Source organism: Sminthopsis crassicaudata, chromosome X, assembly GCF_048593235.1.
Source record: "Sminthopsis crassicaudata isolate SCR6 chromosome X, ASM4859323v1, whole genome shotgun sequence".
NCBI classification, from domain to species: Eukaryota; Metazoa; Chordata; class Mammalia; order Dasyuromorphia; family Dasyuridae; genus Sminthopsis; species Sminthopsis crassicaudata.
The window spans coordinates 82013486-82031677 of record NC_133623.1 but is presented as its reverse complement, the minus strand read 5'-3'; the positions used below and the strand labels follow the sequence as shown (position 1 = coordinate 82031677).

The 18192-nt window shown below is 59.9% G+C and overlaps 1 protein-coding gene across 2 annotated transcripts in view; it reads right to left on the bottom strand.

Moving 5' to 3' along the window:
• The window catches only part of FLNA (filamin A), a 51676-nt gene that overhangs the window by 9997 nt on the left and 23487 nt on the right, over positions 1-18192 (bottom strand). The window contains exons 20-37 of one of the 2 annotated variants that reach the window (XM_074277366.1): positions 17793-17910; positions 17272-17534; positions 14763-15360; positions 12695-12868; positions 12414-12576; positions 12151-12311; positions 11443-11613; positions 10523-10646; positions 9981-10137; positions 8653-8842; positions 8352-8375; positions 5624-5871; positions 4742-4834; positions 4154-4256; positions 3903-4043; positions 3564-3692; positions 859-1032; positions 415-576 (exon numbers count right to left, since the gene is read on the bottom strand). In XM_074277366.1, the coding sequence (XP_074133467.1) occupies positions 415-576; positions 859-1032; positions 3564-3692; positions 3903-4043; positions 4154-4256; positions 4742-4834; positions 5624-5871; positions 8352-8375; positions 8653-8842; positions 9981-10137; positions 10523-10646; positions 11443-11613; positions 12151-12311; positions 12414-12576; positions 12695-12868; positions 14763-15360; positions 17272-17534; positions 17793-17910 (3193 nt within the window). The remainder of the gene's footprint in view (positions 1-414; positions 577-858; positions 1033-3563; positions 3693-3902; positions 4044-4153; positions 4257-4741; positions 4835-5623; positions 5872-8351; positions 8376-8652; positions 8843-9980; positions 10138-10522; positions 10647-11442; positions 11614-12150; positions 12312-12413; positions 12577-12694; positions 12869-14762; positions 15361-17271; positions 17535-17792; positions 17911-18192) is intronic. The other variant, XM_074277367.1, reaches the window with a different exon arrangement.

Sequence of the window (18192 nt, the reverse complement as noted above, 5' to 3'; positions counted from 1 at the left end):
GATCTTTTCCCTGCGAGGCCCCGTCTGCCCCTTGTCTTCACCTTCTGGCCTACATTTCTCTCCTTGCCCCCTGACCCATGTGGCCCTGGTTGATTGGAAGGCAAGCCGAAGACCTTCCCTTCCTCCCTCTTCCGTTTCATTGTGCTTGGTTTAGCCTTTGATTCTGGGCCTGCCCACGAAGCTCTTTCGAGCCTGGCTTGCTACCTCTGAGGTCTGATATGTGCCAGTGGGCGCGCCATCCCCAGTAGGTGGGCCTCTTCTTGAATGCTAGCGGTACTGGAGCAATCACTACTTCCCCCTGGGCCAGCTCCAGTTACTGCTAAGTCTTTCCTTATACTTGGCAGTAACCTGGCACCCTCGGACTTCCTCCCTTGGTTCCTAGGGTTAGAGGAGAGCAAATGGGAGCTTCCTAACCAACGTGGCCGTTGCGCAATCTCTTGAGCAGGCAGGGCTCCTCTCGGCCCGACGGGGGCACAACCGTTGCCGTGAGCTGGCTGATGTCGGTCTCCGTGATGTTGAGGGGGATGTCGGCAGCCGAGCCCACCTTCAGGTGGGACATGCGCATGGAATCGTCACCTGTGGGGAGAGTGACCACGCTGGGAGGCAAACAGAAGCTTGACCTCTTTCCTCACCCATGACGTTCTCGATCGGATGTGAAGGGGGGGGACACACGCTTGAGACTCCGTGCCCTGTGGCCGTGCCGGGGAAGAGAAGCCCAGGGGTGGCGTGGGAGCGTTCATATGCACTGCCACTTCCTGGCCCGTTCTCTTAGCGTCTCACACTTTGGGATCTAGCAGCCGGTCTAGGAGCCGAGATGGGCCCAAGAACATCGTCCCGCCTGCCCCGAGAGACCCGTACCTGTGATCTTGGCCGTGAAGGGGCTGCCGGGGATGTGCTTGTCGTTATACTTCACCAGGATACTGTAGTCCCCTGGGAGGACCGGGAGGTACGAGACAGTGCAGGTGCCGTCCTGGTTGTCCGTGCAGCTGATGTCGGCCTTTGAAGGGCCCTCGATGGCCAAGGACAAGCCCCCTGGAGAAGGCACACCGTGAGCCCAGAGGCTCCAGGAGGGGGAAGGGGGGGAGCTGAGCCCCGAGTCTTCCAGGGACTCCTTGAGGGCTTGATCCAAATCGGGGGTTTTGTTAAGTACCTCCGGGTCACCCGCAGTCTGCAGGTGTATACTATGCGCGACACATGCAGATCCCCCCCCCCCCACTTCAGCACCGGGGGTACAACACGGCTCCTTTCCTCGTGGAGCGTGCATTGTCGGGAGGAGGCAGCGGCAGGGGATCCACGTTAAGAAAGGAAGGGGAGGAGAGCATGCTACTGCCCAGGAAGAAGCGACAGGGCTATGGCCCGCTGTCCCATCACGTCTATAGGGTCCCGTGCTGGGGAGATTCCAAGGAATCGGCCCGGGGAGGTCCGGAAAGAGTCCTCCCTATTTAGTGAGAATCTCTAGGAAAAGCAGGAAGGGGCCCAATGGACTCCTGGGATGGCACTGCCACCTCATGCCACACACTGACCATGATCTGCATGTTAAAGACCGTGAGCTCAAGTGAGAAGACCTGGATGTTAAAGGCCCCGAGCTCAGCTGAGAAACTGGGCTGGGAAGGGGCTCACTGCAGGAAGGCAGGAGCTTCTTGGGAGAGGACAGGACCATCAGCTGCCCTGCCGTGCAGAGCTCAGGGAGCTGGCCAGAGTGCTGAGGGGCTTGCCTCAGTCTACACAGGGGTCATCTGTGCTAGAAGCGGAGTCCAGTCCCGGGTAACCTAGGGCCAGCTCTCACTTCACCGGTCACTGCACTTCTCCAAACCAAAGCAACGAAAAAGGGAGATCCGGGACCCTTCCCAGGGATGGCTGAGAGGCAAATGCAAACAAGCAAGGGTGCGCGGCCATTCAATGAAGCTCAATTCAATAGCTTTTGGGGGAACACAATGAATGTGACCAGGGTGAGAGGGATGGGAGACGGGCGGAGTGGGGACCGGACCTTTGTGCTGGCGAGGGGCCGACTGACAAAACTCTACGGGGACTAATGAGATAGGCTCCGACCAGAAACCACGCATGGGGCTAATGGATATTAACACAACGCTGCTCCCAAGACTGTGATGAGCACTCCAAGAGACATTCCCAGCGATCCGCTCCAGCAAACTGGCAAAAGGGGCACCACGGGGCAGCTAGGGGGCGCAGCGATTAGAGCACCAGCCCCGATATCAGGAAGACCTGAGTTCAAATCCGGCCTCAGATACTTAACTGCTCCTAGCTGTGTGACCCTGGGCAAGTCACTTAACCATAATTGCCTCAGCAAAAAAAAAAAAAAAAAAAGAAGAAAGAAAAAAAAGAAAAAGAAAAAAGAAAAAGGGGGGGGGCACCACAAGAACAGTCCAAGTTGGAGGGGTGAGCACAGAACCATAGGCCCAAATTTCCTGGAATTATGTGGAGGAGAAGCCAAATGTCCCCACCCTCACCCCTAGCTGGACACCCGCTCCGAGAAGGACGGAAGCGTACAGAAAGCTATTCATAGCAATGCTCTTTATGGCGGCGATGGAGACCGAGGACACAGCCGGGCGCTTGAGGGCTGGCTCAGAACACTGCGGTATGTGACTACAATGACGGGCAGGGCCTTCTAAGAGGCGATAAACAGCATGAAAAGAAGCAGAGGGAAAGAGGCGAGCAGCCAGGAAAACAATTCTTCTACACTATAGGGGGCAGGAGGGACACCTGAGTGACAGGAAAACAAGGGGGATCCGGAAAGCAACAGCACCAATAACGGGGAGCCTTCCAGGGAGGTGGCATAGAGAGCTGGCCTCCGGGAGAGTGGTGGGCCCCGACTGCCGGAACGCGGAAGAGGAGGGGCCGGACCGTCCCAGAAACGAATGGAGAGCGGGAGGGAGACAGATCTGCCACTGGAACAGTGTGGGGGAGGGCAAAGAGAAAAGGCCAACAAGGTAGTCTGGGTGGAGAGCCTGGCAAGCTTGTGGGCAGGGGCTTGACTACAAAGTGAGGGCTGGATGGGGAGGAGACCGCACAGGCCCGGAGTTGGCAGCTCTCAATCCCGAGGCCTGCTTTTCCCCTCCTCCTCAGCCTCCCTCGGGTCTCCCCTCGGTCCAGGTTTTGCTTGAGAATTCCTACTCAATTGGGAAGGCAGAAGGCCCCAAGTTGACCGTAAACCTAAGGGGCTGATTCAGCTTCTCTGGCCCCAGCTGGGCCCCCTGCCTCCCACACCCGTAGTCATGTGATCTGACTTGACAACGCTTTTGGGTCCCCTGGCAGCCCTGTCACCAACTCGGGGGGAACCCTGACACAGGTCCGTCACAGGGCCCGTTTCCCAGATCTGTAGGAACCTACATCCTCGGGGTGGACATGTCCTCCCTCCCCAATGGAACCTGCTCTAGTTAGGGGCAGATGCAGGCTCTTCCTGTGTCAGAGGCCAGCCACGGCCCCTCTATCCACTACGCCACGCTGACCAGCGTCTGGAACTTAAAATCTGCTCCATAACCTCCCAAAGCAAGAAGAGAAGGTAGTGGGTAAACCAAAGCAGCCTGAAGGCAGCCCTGTGTCCTTACCTTCCCCTGCGTCCTTGGTGTTAACAGTGAAGATGGCTGGTTTGTTCACTAGTCCGTGAGTCAGGCCCGGACCGTAGGCGGTGACATGGCCGCTGTTGACATAGTCCACGTAGAACTGCAGCGGGCTTCCTGCGGGGAGGGTTGGGGCTCAGCCGGGTAGGCCCTTTGATGCCCTGGAAGCCGAAGCCTACCCTGGGGCTCTCCCCCACCGAAGGGCTTGGCCCACTTAGCTGCCCCCCGCCCCTGCCCAAGTGGCGCGACCCGTCTTGGCCAGGCTTCTCCAAGACTTCCCATGATGTCAAGAGTCACCGGGCCCAAACACGCAGCAGTCAGGCCCACCTGGGATGTGCATACTGTCGTAGCGTATGTCCATCTCGTGGAGGCCCGCCTCGGTGGGGGCATAGCGCACGGTCACAGTGCCGTCCTTGTTGTCCGTGATGGAGGGCTTCGCCACCTGGCCCGACGGCATGCGGACCTCTCCTGCGGGGACCAGAGACGTCAGAGATGGCTGCAGAGGGCCTTGCCCGGCACCCGTGACGAGGAGCCGCGGCGAGCCTCCGGCTCCCCTCTCCCCTTGCTTCCCCCCTCACCTGTGATCTCTCCCTTTTTGATGGTAAAGGGGATGACCAGGTCGAAAGGCCGCAGGCCGGCGACGTCGAGCCCGTTCACCCCCACCAACGGCCGTTCTGCGGTCTGTGAGGCAAAGGCAGACATGAAGATGCTCCAGGTTAGGGGTGGTAGCCGGGAACTAGAGCTAGGCTGGGGAGGGGGAATGAGGCGCCCTCGGTCAGAGGGGCCTGTTTCTGAGCTGGGGTTTCTTCCTGTGTCAGTCCTCGGTGGGAAGCCCAAGTCAGGCTCTGGGACCTCGGAGGCCCCGCCTAGTGCACCACAAGCTTTTGGAGACCCTGGCCTTTGCACCGTCAGCACCCATCATTTATACCGGGCTCCTTGTGACCGAATGTTTTTCCAGTGGGAGGTGGCTAGGTGACCTCTGGGGCCCAGTAAGGAAGCAGCCGAGTAGGAACACAGAAAGAAGGCCCGAGCTGGGGCCCAGAGGGCTTCTTTTTCACCCTGTGCTCTGACTGAACAGCCCAAGAGCCACGCTCTAATGGATCCAAGGCCCTCTGGCCGAGAGCAGCCTCTGGTTCTGTCTCAGAGGCGAGCAGAGGGACTCGTACCCAAGGTTGCTGGACACCCGGCGCATACGCGTACGGAGCTGACAACTGCTGGGCCCGCATCTGCTGAGTGCTGGGCTGGTCCCCGTCCAGGGCCTGCAGGGAGAAAGAAGGCCATTAGCAGGCGGAGCAGCTGGAGCCAGCCCGGACGCCCTTCTTCCGGAATGCCTGAATCAGGGAGCGAGAGCCAGGCCGTCGACGCCCATGGCTCTAGCGTGCTCAGCTAGGATAGGAGGGAGCAGGCCCGCCTCAGCATCTGGGCCCCCGGAGGGGGGGCGATGTGGGGTGCGAGAAAGCGCTGGACGAGCCTCCTTTCGGAAACCAGTGGGAAAGGCTTGTCCTACCTGGCTGGCTTCTTGTCCCCATTGCCCCAAGAGAGCAAAAAAAGGGGCTCTGGAGCAGCCAGCGGGAAAGGGCTTGTCTGACCCACTGTCACGTGGGGGAGGCTGGGAATGGGCTCCCCAGCTTGAATCCCAGAAGATAAAGGGCTCATGTGTGCGGGCACCATGTGAACAGAGCCCAGCTGCTAACTCTGGGGTAGAGAGAGACAGCCCCGGCTCCACCCTCACCCAGGACTGTGGCTGCTGAGGCAGATCGGTGGCTCTCGTGGCCTTTGGAAAAAAAATCAGGCCCAGATTAGGGAGGGGCCCCAGGAACTGAGGCATCGAGGATGCTGCCATTCTCTCTGCCGTGTTACCCGTCGCTCGACCTCTCACTTTGTCACGGTCGGTAAAGGGACGAGGGTGGGAGAAGCTTCCCCCGAAACCAGAGCCCTTGTCCACTGCCTTGGGAATGAGCAGCGACCCCCAAATCCCAAACACGTGGACAGCTGGGGAGCCCGGCACAGAAAGGCTCACGCCCTTCGTCTCCCCCCGGCCAACTCACCATGACCTGGAAGGGGCTGTTGGGAATGTGCTCGCCCCCGAAGCGGACGCAGATGATGTATTTGCCCGGCTGGGGGGCCGTGTAGAAGATGTCAAAAGTCCCATCTTCGTTCTCCACCACGTCCACGTCCACTTCCGTGCCGTCAGGGGTGCACACCGTGCACGTGACCTTGCCTTTGCCGGCAGCCTTGGCGTCCACGGTGATCACCGTCTCCTCGCCAATCTGGATGGTGGGGCCGATGCCGGTGCCTGGTGTGGGGCGGGGGAGGGACGGTGAGCCCGGGCCTTCGGCCGACCCTGCGGTCCCCCCCTCCACGACTCCCCAAGCACAGCCAAGGGAGCCCCCATCTGTCCCAAGGGAAGGGGGAGGAGTTTCTCAGTGGGCAGGAAAGTAGCTCCTTCTCCATAGTGTTGGGGGCCACCCCGATCCGGCGGACCCGCCTTCCTCGCTCGGAGCGGCCGAGGCCCGGCTGCCGCTTAGCGTCCCAAAGGTGGGGGGAGCCCTCTGGGGTGCCGGGGGGCTGTGGGAGGGGCGGTCTCTGGCTCAGTGGTAGCAGTGAGTGTGCATCGTCAGCCCGTCTCCACTTAAGGACAGGCACATGCCCTGGCAGCGCAGCGGCCTCATCCCTCCTCCCGGGATTTGCGGAAGGAACCGAGAGCCCCCGGCCCCGGCAGCAGCGTGGGGGGCGCCGAGGTTCCGTGGGAAGTCCTGAGTTTCCTGACGACTGAGAACGCTCACCCCGTGGGAGATGCCAGCACAGCCAGACATGGGGCAGGGGCGGGAGCCGGGCGGGGCCTGGGCGAAGCGTGAGCGCACGCGAGTGCAGTCGGGGGGGGGGGGCCTCAGTGAGATGTTCAGGGCTCAGCGGGGTTAGCACAGCAGTAGTGGCGATGGCAGGGGGGGGGGGTGCACCGGGAGGGGGTGAAGCAGCAGTAACAGCAGCCGCCTAGCGGGTCCCACTGCAGCCTAAGTAGCGGGGCCTGGCAGTGACGTTTGAGAGCAAAGGGCCGAGGGCTGGGGCACCCCAGGGCTCATCTCGTTACACGGGAAGGTCTAGGCCCGAGCAGTTTCCGTGCCACCCTCGCTCCGTTCCCCGGGAGTTGTCTTGCCCCCCACGACTGCCGAGTAGAATTGAGCCGCCAGCCCCGAGTGCCTAGAATCTGGGCAGCTGTACGTATGAGAAGGGAGGCCGGCCAAGGGGTCCCCTGCCCGGGAAGGTGAGGCGGGGCGGACCCGGCAGTAGCCAGGGACATCCCGCTAGACAAAGCACCCACTGTGCTCACAGCAAAAGGCCTGCAGGGGGCACTTTAGCTTGCCCCGCCTCTGCTTGAGGGACACGGCTGATTCTCAGGCCATCTCCACTAAAGGCTCCACCACTCTCAGGTACGTGAGCTTCGTCCCGGCCCGGCCCACCAGTAGCCGATCTCACGTCTAAACGTCCCTGGGTACCCAGGGCTCAACGCACTGGGAGCGGGCTGAGCAGCAGCAGCCCGGCCCGGAGCAGCTGTCGCCCCCCCTCCTCGCCACTCAAACCCCCGGGTTTCCTCAGCAGCGCCGCTGGGCTCCCGACATGAGGGACGGGCCGCCCGAGGCCTTCCTCAGCGGTCTGGCCTCTGCCTCTCCGGCTTCCTGTGGCACCCGCCCCCCACACCACCTCGCCCTGGCTGACATTCCCCCGGCCTCCCCGGCCCCCTTCCGTGACTACTCCACTAAAAGCAACACAGCGAACGTGTATGTGACAACACCAACCCCGACAGAGGCCTACGGGACACCCGTCGCCAGAGGGGCGCCAGACCGGGCCAGGCCCCGGGGACACAAGCACAACATGGCTGCCGCCTTCCTGGGCTTTCTCTCTCCCCTCCCCAGGAACCAGAACGTGTGCAACTACGGCCCCCCATCTTGCCCTTTGGCTGGGCCAGCCTTCAAGGCCCGACTGCGGAGTTCCCTCCCTCGTAAGCCATCGGCTCCCCTGGCGAGGGCCGCCTCGGGTCCCCTCTCCGCTCTCCCCAGAGTCAGGGCCCTCGTTAAAGCAACGTCACTGCTCGGGCTTTGAGGAGCGATGGGTTAGTGGGCCAGGAATGGGGGGTGCGAGAAGATGCAGAACACTGTCTTCTGCCATGCCGGCGGAGCCACCTCCCCAGCAACACCCCCCCTGCCATGCACCCCCCGGAGGTGGGGAGAGGAGTCTGCGGATCCGGCCAAGGCTGGGAAGGGGACGGAGGCCCGCTCCGGGCCGGGGCAAACGACACACTCCCTCAGGCCTTGGGTCTGGGCCCTTGGGGAGGGGGAGGCGGGGTTTCCTCAGCTAGCAAGGAAGAGAGGAAGGGAGGATGGGAGGGAGACAGCTGCCCCTGGAGGAGGTGACGGGGGCAGGGCAGACAGAGAGCCAGGTACCAGGCCCAGCTTCCCTGGGAGAAGGGGCAGCGTTTGTGCCGAGATCCCCAGACCCCAAGGCTCCCTGCAAAGATGGTCCCTGTGGATGCCCCCGACCCAAACAGCTCACAGCCGCTCCCTAGAGAACCCGAGGGCCGAGGGGGGAGCCCCGGGAGAGCGCCTCGCCCGACAGAGCCCCCCCAACCCCGAGTCCACCCTCTCCTTGCCCCTCCCCCCAGCACTGCCCAGAGTGGCTGCAGCTGTGAACGGTTTGAGGGGAGCTGGGACAAGCAGGAAAGGAACCTGTCCCTCTGGACAGGGACGAATGTGGGGTATGCACCAGCAAGCAGCTTACCTAGCCCGTGACCTCCGATTGACACTGAGGTGAAAGGGCAGAGAGCAAGGAGAAAGGTCAAGTGAGAAAACCAGGTCACACCAGGTGCCAATGCCACCTGCATACCCACACACACGCGCGCACACACACGTCTGCACACACAGACAACTGGGGGGGCGGTGAGCAGCGGTGAAACGAGGGGTGTCTGTAAGAAAGCGAGTGTCTGCGGGGCCGCTGACCCGACCTCGGCTTGGGGGGAGGGGGCCCACCAACCCCTCCCCCCAGGGGGGCACGAGGCCCCTCCCCTGCCAGCCACTCTCACCTGTCACTGTGCACTTGCTGGCGTCCCCCATGGGCAGGGCCCGGACCCGGTATGGGGACAAGGGAATCTCGTCACCCCCATACTTGATGAGAATCGTGTATCTGCCCGTCATGTCGGGGACATAGGATACGGTGTAGGTGCCGTCCTGATTGTCCTGAATCGTGGTCTTCTTGGGTTTCCCTTCAGGGTCCTGCCATAAAGGAAGCCAGGATGAGAGGGGACCCCCCGAACCTAGTCTGCCCAGCACGCGGGACTCAACTCCCCCAGACTGAGAGCGGGGAAGAGACCAGAGCCTCGCAAGGTTACCCAAGAGCCCACGGGATTCAAACCTCAGCCCAAGAAACCTAGATGCTCAGGAGGACTTGGGAGGACCGTGGTCCAACCAACCGTGGTTTCTTTTATGGATGAGGGACCCGCGTGCTTAACTTCAGACCCAGATCCGGAACTTGGGTGTTCTTGACTCCAAGTCAGGGATTCTTAACCCGAGACCCAGGCGCTTAAGTTGTGACAAATATCCGGGGGGTCGCGTTGCACCTCAGTGAGCTCTTTTTTGAGCGGGTGCCTGTGCAAACCCGACTCGAAGAGAAGCCTCTCTTGAACCTGAGACGCCGGGGACCCAGGACACAAGCCCTTGGCCCAAGGAGCTCCCCCACCCTAAACCGAGCTCTGTTGCTACAGCTCCCCACTGCCACCTAGGCCAGCCAGCCTTTTGGGACACGGCCGTCCCAAGCAAGCAGCACACAGGGAGCACAGCAGCAAGCCCAAGGACTTCTGAGATGGGCTACATGAGAGATCTCTTCCTCTTCCTCCTTCAAGGTTTGGCTCTGTTCGCCCCAGGCTGCCCTTCTTACCCCCCCCCCCCCCATCTCTTTGTGACTCACCAGACAGCTCCCTGAGGGCAAGGCCCAGGCCTAGCTGCTGGTCCCTCCCGAGCCCCTCCGGGGCCTCCTCACTGCCTTGACCCCCCCCCTGGCGGGCCCTTGGCACAAAGAGCCTTCCCACCACGCGGCCGGCACCTTCCACTATCGTGGCTCCACTTACTTCCGAAGCACTTTGCTCATGAACAACCTCCTGCCGGGTAGGGCCATATACCGCTTGCCCTTTTGCAGGCAAGGCGCAACATCTGGCCCGCTCCTCCTCCGGCTTTTAGTCAGAGCCAGCTGTGGGCCCACGGGAGCGCTTGATAGCCAACACTCGGTGAGTGAATCCCACGGTGGGGCTGGGCTCCCCCTCCTCTAGGAAGGGCTTCCCTTCGCCTTTTGCAGCCTGGCCTTGTGGCTTTTATAATTAGGCGGGCACACCACCTCCCCCGAAGCCCACCAACCCACCGTGATCTGGACGGCAAGCAGGCCTTCGCCCGCATCCTTGGCGTCGATAGTGAATTCCACAGGCAGGCTGGCGGGCACACCTGTGGTGTTGAGCCCGGGACCACTGGCCTTCACCTTGCTGGCATCGTGGGTGGGCAGAACCTTGACTTTGAAGGGACTAGAAGGTCGAGATGGGGATGGAAACAAAAACAAAACTCCATAAGGGGGCATGCCCTCCTAGAAGGGGCTGAGAAGGCCTACCAGCCCAACCCGCACAAATTTACCAGTTCCAGGGACCCTCCCCCTTCTCCTACACCCAACGACCTTGACAGTACCCAGGGAGCACACCCAACTCACAGAATGAGAGGCAGGCATTTCCCATGCTCCTCTGGGCCATGCTTCCTAGATGACCCTCCTTGACAGTTCTCTCTATTGCCATTCAGGCACCACACCTTCTTATCCCCAAGGCCCCCGCTAGGAAAGGGGGCATTTCTTTGCCCCTCTCATCTGCCAAGCCAGATTTCCCCACTTCCTAAAGCTCCCTCCCCACGTAGGGCACTTACCTTCGAGGAACCTCTTCATCCCCATAGAGCACCGAGATGCTGTAGGGGCCCTCCCGGCTGGGCACGTAGTTGACCGTCTTTGTGCCATCTGCATTGTCTACCACATCCACAGGCTCTACTACCCCTGTGGGATCGGAAGAGGATGTACTGGCCATCGGGTTGGGTGAAGATGAGTCAAGATAAATACACACACCCCAAACTCAATATCACTTCTGTTCCAATTTGGCACCAAATGCCAGCTGGACAGCAGTGCCTGGCACACACCTGGTCCCCTGCTCAAAATACCCTTTCTGGCTTCATCAGACCCCACAGCTAGCACGACCCAAGCAGGCCCCCTCCTCCATTACCGAAGCTGAGACCCTCTCCACTTAGCCCAAGCTCCCGGTCTGCTCGGTTCTGGCCAACCTTATCCCAGAAGGCTTTTCTAAAAGCCCCCATCGGTGCCTTCATCAGGGCATCGGGCCTTCCCTCCTTCCCAAGCGCTGTCCTTTGCTAACTCACTGACCCTCCACTTAAACCTTTCGTCACTGTACCCGTCCAACTCCGAGCCTCCAGTGCATTTAGGAGGCAGTTGGATGGTAGAGGACAGAGTGCTGGGCCTGAAGTCACAGAGACTTGAATTTCAATTCTGGCTCAGACGCTTACTAGCTGGGCTCCTGGACAAGTCATTAACCCCTCTCTGCCTCAGTTCCCTCATCTGCAAAAAAGGCATCATGGCTCTCAGGGTTGTTTTGCCGATCAAATAGGTACTATTTATAAAGCAGAGCATCCAGTACCCAGGAAGTACTTAATAAATGCTTGTTTCCTTCCTTAGGACACTCGGTCACTTAAGCCCCTGCCTTGGAGCCCTTCCCATACCATGGCAGTGGGCACTATGCAACCCCCGCCCCCACCAAGAAGGCAGCTGCTTATTAACTTACCCTTCGGCCCCTGCACCTTGACCTGGAGTGGGGCCACGCCCGCCTTACTGGTGTCGACCTGGAAGGACTGAGGGACATTGGCTCGGACCACCCCGGGGCTCAGTCCAGGCCCTGAGCACTTCACCTTGGAGGAGTCAGTGACGTCATGCACAGGAACCTTGAACGGGCTGCCTGTTGGGGGCACGGTGAGAGGCCCAGAAAGGGTGAGGGAAGGCGCCAGACCCCAGGGCCACATGGTGAGACAGGTCCCTCACTTCCGTGCCTCAGCTGGCCTCCCTCCTCCTCCCCACAGAACGATGGCAGACCCCCAGCATCTCTGGGTCAGAAGGCCTCTGGGGAGAGGCTGCGCCGGTAGCGCTCCCACTCCAACTTGCGGCATCAGAAAGGCCCAAATTCACCTTTCGAGCCTCCAGGCACCGTTTAAATCAGCTCTTCAAAGAGTCCAAGATGGCAATCCTGCCTGCTTCCACTTAAATCTTCTTTGCCCTCTTCTACCCAACCGCCTCATGTGGCGCACAGACTGCCGCCCTTCTCTGTCCATCTCTAACTGCTGGCTCTTCCGTTTATCCACGCCCCTCTTAAGTGAACCTCGTAGCCGCCACCAGGTCTGCGGCAGGCCCGGAAGCCCCATCCCCCCACGCTGTACTCGTGAGACCCCTGTGCCCCCAGACTTTTTGAGACACATGCTTTAAATGTAGCTCCTATTACCTGGCACTTGGTGGCCACCATAGGTCACGTTGAGGTTGTAGGTGCCTGCCTCGTAAGGCACGTACTCCACGGAGCAGCTGCCATCCTTATTGTCCATGCAGGACATCTTGGCCTCCGATGGGCCTTCCACGGCCAGCCCGAGGCCCCCTGTGCCTGCACCCCTGGAGGCCCCCAAGGAAACAGACGGTGTCTTATCTTCCGCCACACCACGGCCTCCTCCCCACCCCCGTCCTCCAGGCCCGCCAGGACTGCCCCCCCCGTACCTTGTCTCCACAGTGAATTTGTTGGGCTGGTTGGTGGTACCACTCTGGATGCCTGGCCCATGAACGCGTACTCGGGATGGGTCACAGCCCTCAGTCACAGACACTCGGAAGGGGCTGCTGGGTACGGGGCTGCCGTCATACGTCACGTCTACTGAATGGACCCCTGAGTCAAGAGGAGAAGGAAGCAGTGGCTGAGTCTGGAGAAACTTCCACTGGCCAGAAAGCTTCACTGCCTCTTCTTGTCCCTTTCCCAGCGGGACTCCCACGCTCTCTCACTTTACCTTCCTCATAAGGTGTATATTCAACTTTGTAGGTTCCATCTCCATTGTCTTGGATGTAAGCATCGGTCAGGTTGCCTGATGGATTAGCAACACGTGTCTTGATGTGGGGACCCCCAGCCTTGGTGAGGGCCCGAGCGTCCACACTGAACTCCGTGGTGGCCTCTCGGAACACCCCTGAAACAGAGTGAGGAACGGTGAGGGGAGGGCTATTGTGGCCCTCAAACTCCATCTCCGTCAGAAGCAGGAAGCTGCCATCTCCTGCCTCACCCGAGGGTAGCCCTGCCAGCTGACGGCCGGTCGCTTTCAGCAATGCTAAAAACAAATGGAGCCGGCCCCATCGCTCCTGCCACGGACACGAAAAGTGGATCGTGCGAGGGGAGGTGCAGGGCCCTGGCTGAATAGAAGGGGGGGGGCTGGTTCAGTGTTATATACCTGCCCAGCAGCTGTGGTGGGCAAGTCCCTCTTTTAAGTATTTAGGTGCCCCTCATGCCCTGAGCACTGCCAGAGGCTAAAAGTGAGGAAGGGTTGTGCCCTACTCAATGGGCAGGGCAAAATTAAAAGCAGCTAGACCTCCCGACTTCCAGACTGGAGCAAGGAGCAAGGAGCTCTAGCTTACGGAATTGAGATGGCAAGAGCAGCCAGGGCCCAGCTGCCCAGGCTATCCCACCCACTAACACGGGCCCAGCTGCCCAGGCTATCCCACCCACTAACACGGGCCCAGCTGCCCAGGCTATCCCACCCACTAACACGGGCCCAGCTGCCCAGGCTATCCCACCCACTAACACGGGCCCAGCTGCCCAGGCTATCCCACCCACTAACACGGGCCCAGCTGCCCAGGCTATCCCACCCACTAACACCGGCCAAGTGGTTTCCCTCAATGGGAAGGATGAGTTGATCAACTTCACCTACTTGCCTACAAGTTTCTAAGTCAAACCCTTGCCCCACCAAGCCCGCCAGAGGATCTGTGTCTACGCTCTGTCTCTCCGCCTCAATTCCCAACAATAATGGAACAAACAGAAACCCAGGGAGTTTAGGAGTTCCTCAAGATGAGAGAACAGGTGGAAAGGTCGGATCCAAGCAGATCCGCCGTCTCCGTTCCCCAACTTGCCAACGGCTGAGCCGGGTCGGACGGGACCCACGGCAGAGAGAGCTGGAATGGGCTCGGGGCGCACCGGGAAGTGTACCCCTCTCGTTTCCCTTTTTTCATGCTTTTTTCTTCTTTCCCAATATGACTGAGGTGGAAAAGTTTTCTGTAGTTGCATAACCCATATCAAAGTGCTTGGCAGGGAAGAAGGAATATTGGAAACTCAAAATTTGTAAAAATGAATGTTAAAAATGAGACGTAATTGGGAAAAATAGGCTTGACTCGGAGGTCCTGGCTCTGACACAGGAGCTTGTGTCCCCCAAGAGGGGACGCTGGCAGGAGTCAGGGTCTCTGCTAGCTCCCCAAACCAAGAACTGACCGGTGCAGCGTAGACGAGGGCAAGCTTAGGTGCCCAGAACTGTAGAATGGAACCTTGACAACTACCTTGTAGGCTGGCCTAAGTCCTGTTCCAATGCAGAACGGGCCCAGGGGGTGAAACCCTGCGGTGAAGGGGAGCCCAGTCCCGATACCGAACTGTGCTGGGACTCTCCGTAACTAAGCGCTGCTCCCTCCCCACTTGCCCTGGCTCCCGGGCTCTGTTCAGATGTCTCCAGCCTCTTCCTCAAAAGGCCTTCCATTCAAAACAGCCCTCAAGTGTCCCCAACCTGCCCTGCCCCCTTCAGGGCCTTCCTTCAGGAACTGCTGCCATTCAGCATACTCTGCTCTCTGGACACTCCCCAGCTGACCCTAACCTGGAGCCCCCAGAAGCGTCCTCGAGACTCGTGAGCAAGGACAAGAGCCCGGCTTGCCTGTCACCTCCCTAGCCCTAGAAGTCGTCGGGCCTCTCGGAACACAGCCCCAGACTGACCTCAACTTGCTCTTACTGCCTATGAGAGACAACAGGCAAATCGGCTTCCTGGGCCGTGCAGGCTCCCGTGACCCCAGGAGGGAGGGAAGGGAGCCGTCTAGGGACACGGAGCTCACCTTTGCCCTCCACACCAGGCCCATAGCACTTGACGCCGGTAGTGTCGACTGCCGGCTCCACCAGGAGCTTGCTGGGAAAGTTGGGGACCATCTGGCCGCCGTATTTGATGGTGATGGTGTAGACCCCGGGGTAGAGAGGAATGTAGGTGATGGTGTAGGTGCCGTCCCCGTTGTCTTGAATGTGTACCTCCGCCTGCATGCCCGCGTCCGAGCTGATTTCGATGGTGAGCTCTGCACTCCCGGCGTTGGAGCAGTCCACGTGAAACTGACCCGCTTCACCTGCCGTGGCACGTTCCAGCCCAGGGCCAGAGCACTTGACCTTGGAGGGGTCAAAACAGGGGGCCACGTGGGCTTTGAAGGGGGAGCCTGGGATGTGAGTGTCGGCAAAGAGGATGTTGATGTTGTAATCCCCGGGTTCCGTGGGCAGGTAGGACACGGAACAGGTGCCGTCCCCATTGTCCAGGCACTCGATTTTGGCTTCACACGGCCCCTCGACGGTCAGCCCGAGGCCTCCGGTGCCCGCGCCCTTAGTATCAATTGTGAAGGGAGCCGGGGAGCCGGCGCTGCCTCCCTTCAGCCCAGGTCCAAAGGCTTTCACCTACACGCAAGCAAAGGGGAAGTGACGTAAGTAAGGATGAGGCAGGGTGGGAAGCTGGCCCCACAAGACTTCACAACGTTCACCGGCGATGAGAATGTGGCTGGAAAATGGCTGCCTCTGGGCCTGCTCCTAATCTGGATGAGCGGCTGACTCTTTAGGCCCACGGCCTCAGCATCAAGCGTGGGAAGGGACATGTAAGGGCCTCCCACGGGCCCGCAGAAGTCCTAAAAGAACCACCACCACCACGATATATCACGAGAGAAAGGGATTGCTTCCCCAACGGCAACGTGCTGGGGCATTACTCCCATGTACCGGGAGCTTCGTGCGCCACAAACTGGCCAGGAACCTTGGGGTTATTGGAGGGAAAGGGGGGGTTTGCTCTTGCTCAGTAATGACTGGCCAATAGGACCACGAGCTGACACGGGTGGAGACTACAAGCAGTCAGCCCGAGCACTGCCCCGGAAAAGCCCTGGGTCCCCCATCCTCAAGAACCTCAGCTTGAATCTTCCATCTGGCTGGCGGTCCTCTGCCTGGCAGCTAAGCTCTCCGGGAAGGCCGTCCACAAGCAACGCCTCTGTTGTCTCTCTTGCTGACTCCACCAAAGCCATCCTCTCCCAAGTTCCCAATCAGCTCTTTGTTGCCACATCCAAAGGCCTTTTCCCGATTCTCGTGGCCCCTGACCTCTGCACACTTGGACACCGTGGCCTGCCTTCTCCCTCTGGACACACCCTTCTCCCCAAGGCTTGGGGATACTCCCTCGCCTAGTTTTCCTCCTACTTCTCCGATTGCTCCTTCTGGAGCCTCTTCCAGATCCCGGCCTCTACCTGTCAATGTCCCTGCTCTGTTAACCTCCCTGTGACCTCCTCCCCTTGGGGATCTCAGAGGTTTAACCATCTCTATGCTGATGATTCTCAGAGCTCCCTTTTTCCAGCCCTCACCTCTCTCCTCCACACTGGTTGTCACCCACTACCTAGTGAACGTCTTTAAGTGGATGTCATGTTGCTTTTCCGTTCTGTCTGACTCTCCGTGACCCTCTTTGGGGTTTTCTTGGCAGGGATCCTGGAGGGGTTTGCCTTTTGTCCGTTAATTTTACAGATGAGGAAACTGAGGCAAACAGGGTGAAGTGATTTGCCCAGAAGTCACACAGCCAGAACGTGTCTGAGGCTGGATGGCAACATGGGTCCTCCCGACCCCTGGCCCAGCACCCTGTGGTGCTTCTCCATGGTCACATGGGCATCTCAAAATCAATGAGTCTGGCACGGAGCTCACCCCAGAACGAACCCTGTCCTGTTCCTGTCAAAGGCAATCAGGCCCGGTGGCTCAGGCTCAAAATCTCACGCGAGCTGCTGCCAAGGCCCGGCTGTCTCACCACCCCCGTAGCACCTCTCGAATGCACCCCGTTCTCGCTCCTGACCCTGCCACCCTCGGGATGGTGGCAACAGCTTCCTGACAGTTGGGGGCAGGGGGAGGGGGTCTGCCTGCCTTGCCCCAGTCCAGCCCGTTCTCCATTCACAATGCCAGTGGCGTGTGATCATCTCCAGGATCACACAGAAGCACTTCTATTGGGCATTCCCTACCCACCCTCTTCTACCTCTCCAGTCTCCCTGTATTGCCTCCAGACAACCCTGTTCTTGCTGGTCCACAGGAGGGACCGTCCTCTCCAGCATCCTCCGCTCCAACCCCACCTTGGGCAGGAGGCTTTGCCTTTCCCTTCTGACATGACCTTTCATTCACGGATATGTATCTATTCACAAGCTGTCTCCCCATAGAACGTGACCACCTCGAGGGCAGGGACTGGCTTTTGCTTCCTATGGCACTTAGCAGGGTCCCTGGAGTTTGAGACCTATTATGGCAGTAAAGCGCGGTGCCACGTGGCTTCCCAAAGGCCGTTTCATCAGTTTAGCTGGGTACCTTGGTGGGGTTGGTTGGTGGCACAGCCTCCACTGGGAAAGGGCTCCCGGGGACGGGAACACCGTCATAGGTCACCTCCACTTCATAGGGGCCCTCTTCTCGGGGGATGAACTTGACCACACTGTTGTCTGCGTTCAGGCCCGGCTCCACCTTGCAGGGGACCGCCTTGCCAGAAGGGCCCGTGATCTTAGACGCCACCTTGCCCTGGCCCCCTGCACCCTTGGCCTTGACTGTGAATTCCTGGTCTTTGCCGACTTCCACTTCTGCGGGGGGAACAGCGTGTGAGCGGGATGTCCGCGTGTGCACGTGCACACGGCAACGCACACGCACTTCAGGCGAAGCTCGGGAGCAGAGCTGTGACTCCCTCCCCGCCAATGCTGACTTGCGACCATGGGAGGGGAAGGGGAAGGAAGCCCGGCCTCCCCCCAAACCACACACATGCAGCATCTGGGGAACCAAGGTTCCGGGGACCGGCGACCCTCGGGCAGGGGGTGAGGAAGCGGCCTCCTTCGAGTACTCACTGTCTCCTAGGCCGGACACCTTGATCTTGCTGAGGTCCAAGGTTTGGGCCACCCCCACAGAGAAGGGACTCTTGGGGATATGGTCCCCTCCATAGGTCACATTCACACCCATGTTGCCCTGGATTGGAGGAAGGGAGATAGCAATACTCAGCCCTCAGTTCCTGTCTGCTAAGCTCCGAGGGGGGAAGGGAACTTCTCTCATGATCTGCTTGGAAACGCAGCAGGAAACCAAGAGGCCTGCACATGGGTCCCTGCTCTGCCCATCGCTCACGAGGTGATCTCGGGCCAATTATGTTGTCTCCCTTGGCCTCCCACCTCAGACAAAACGAAGTAGGAAGCCCTCGAGGGGCTCCTTTCTCGTGTAGTCTTGGGGTTCTCGGCTCCCCGTCAGGGACTGTCC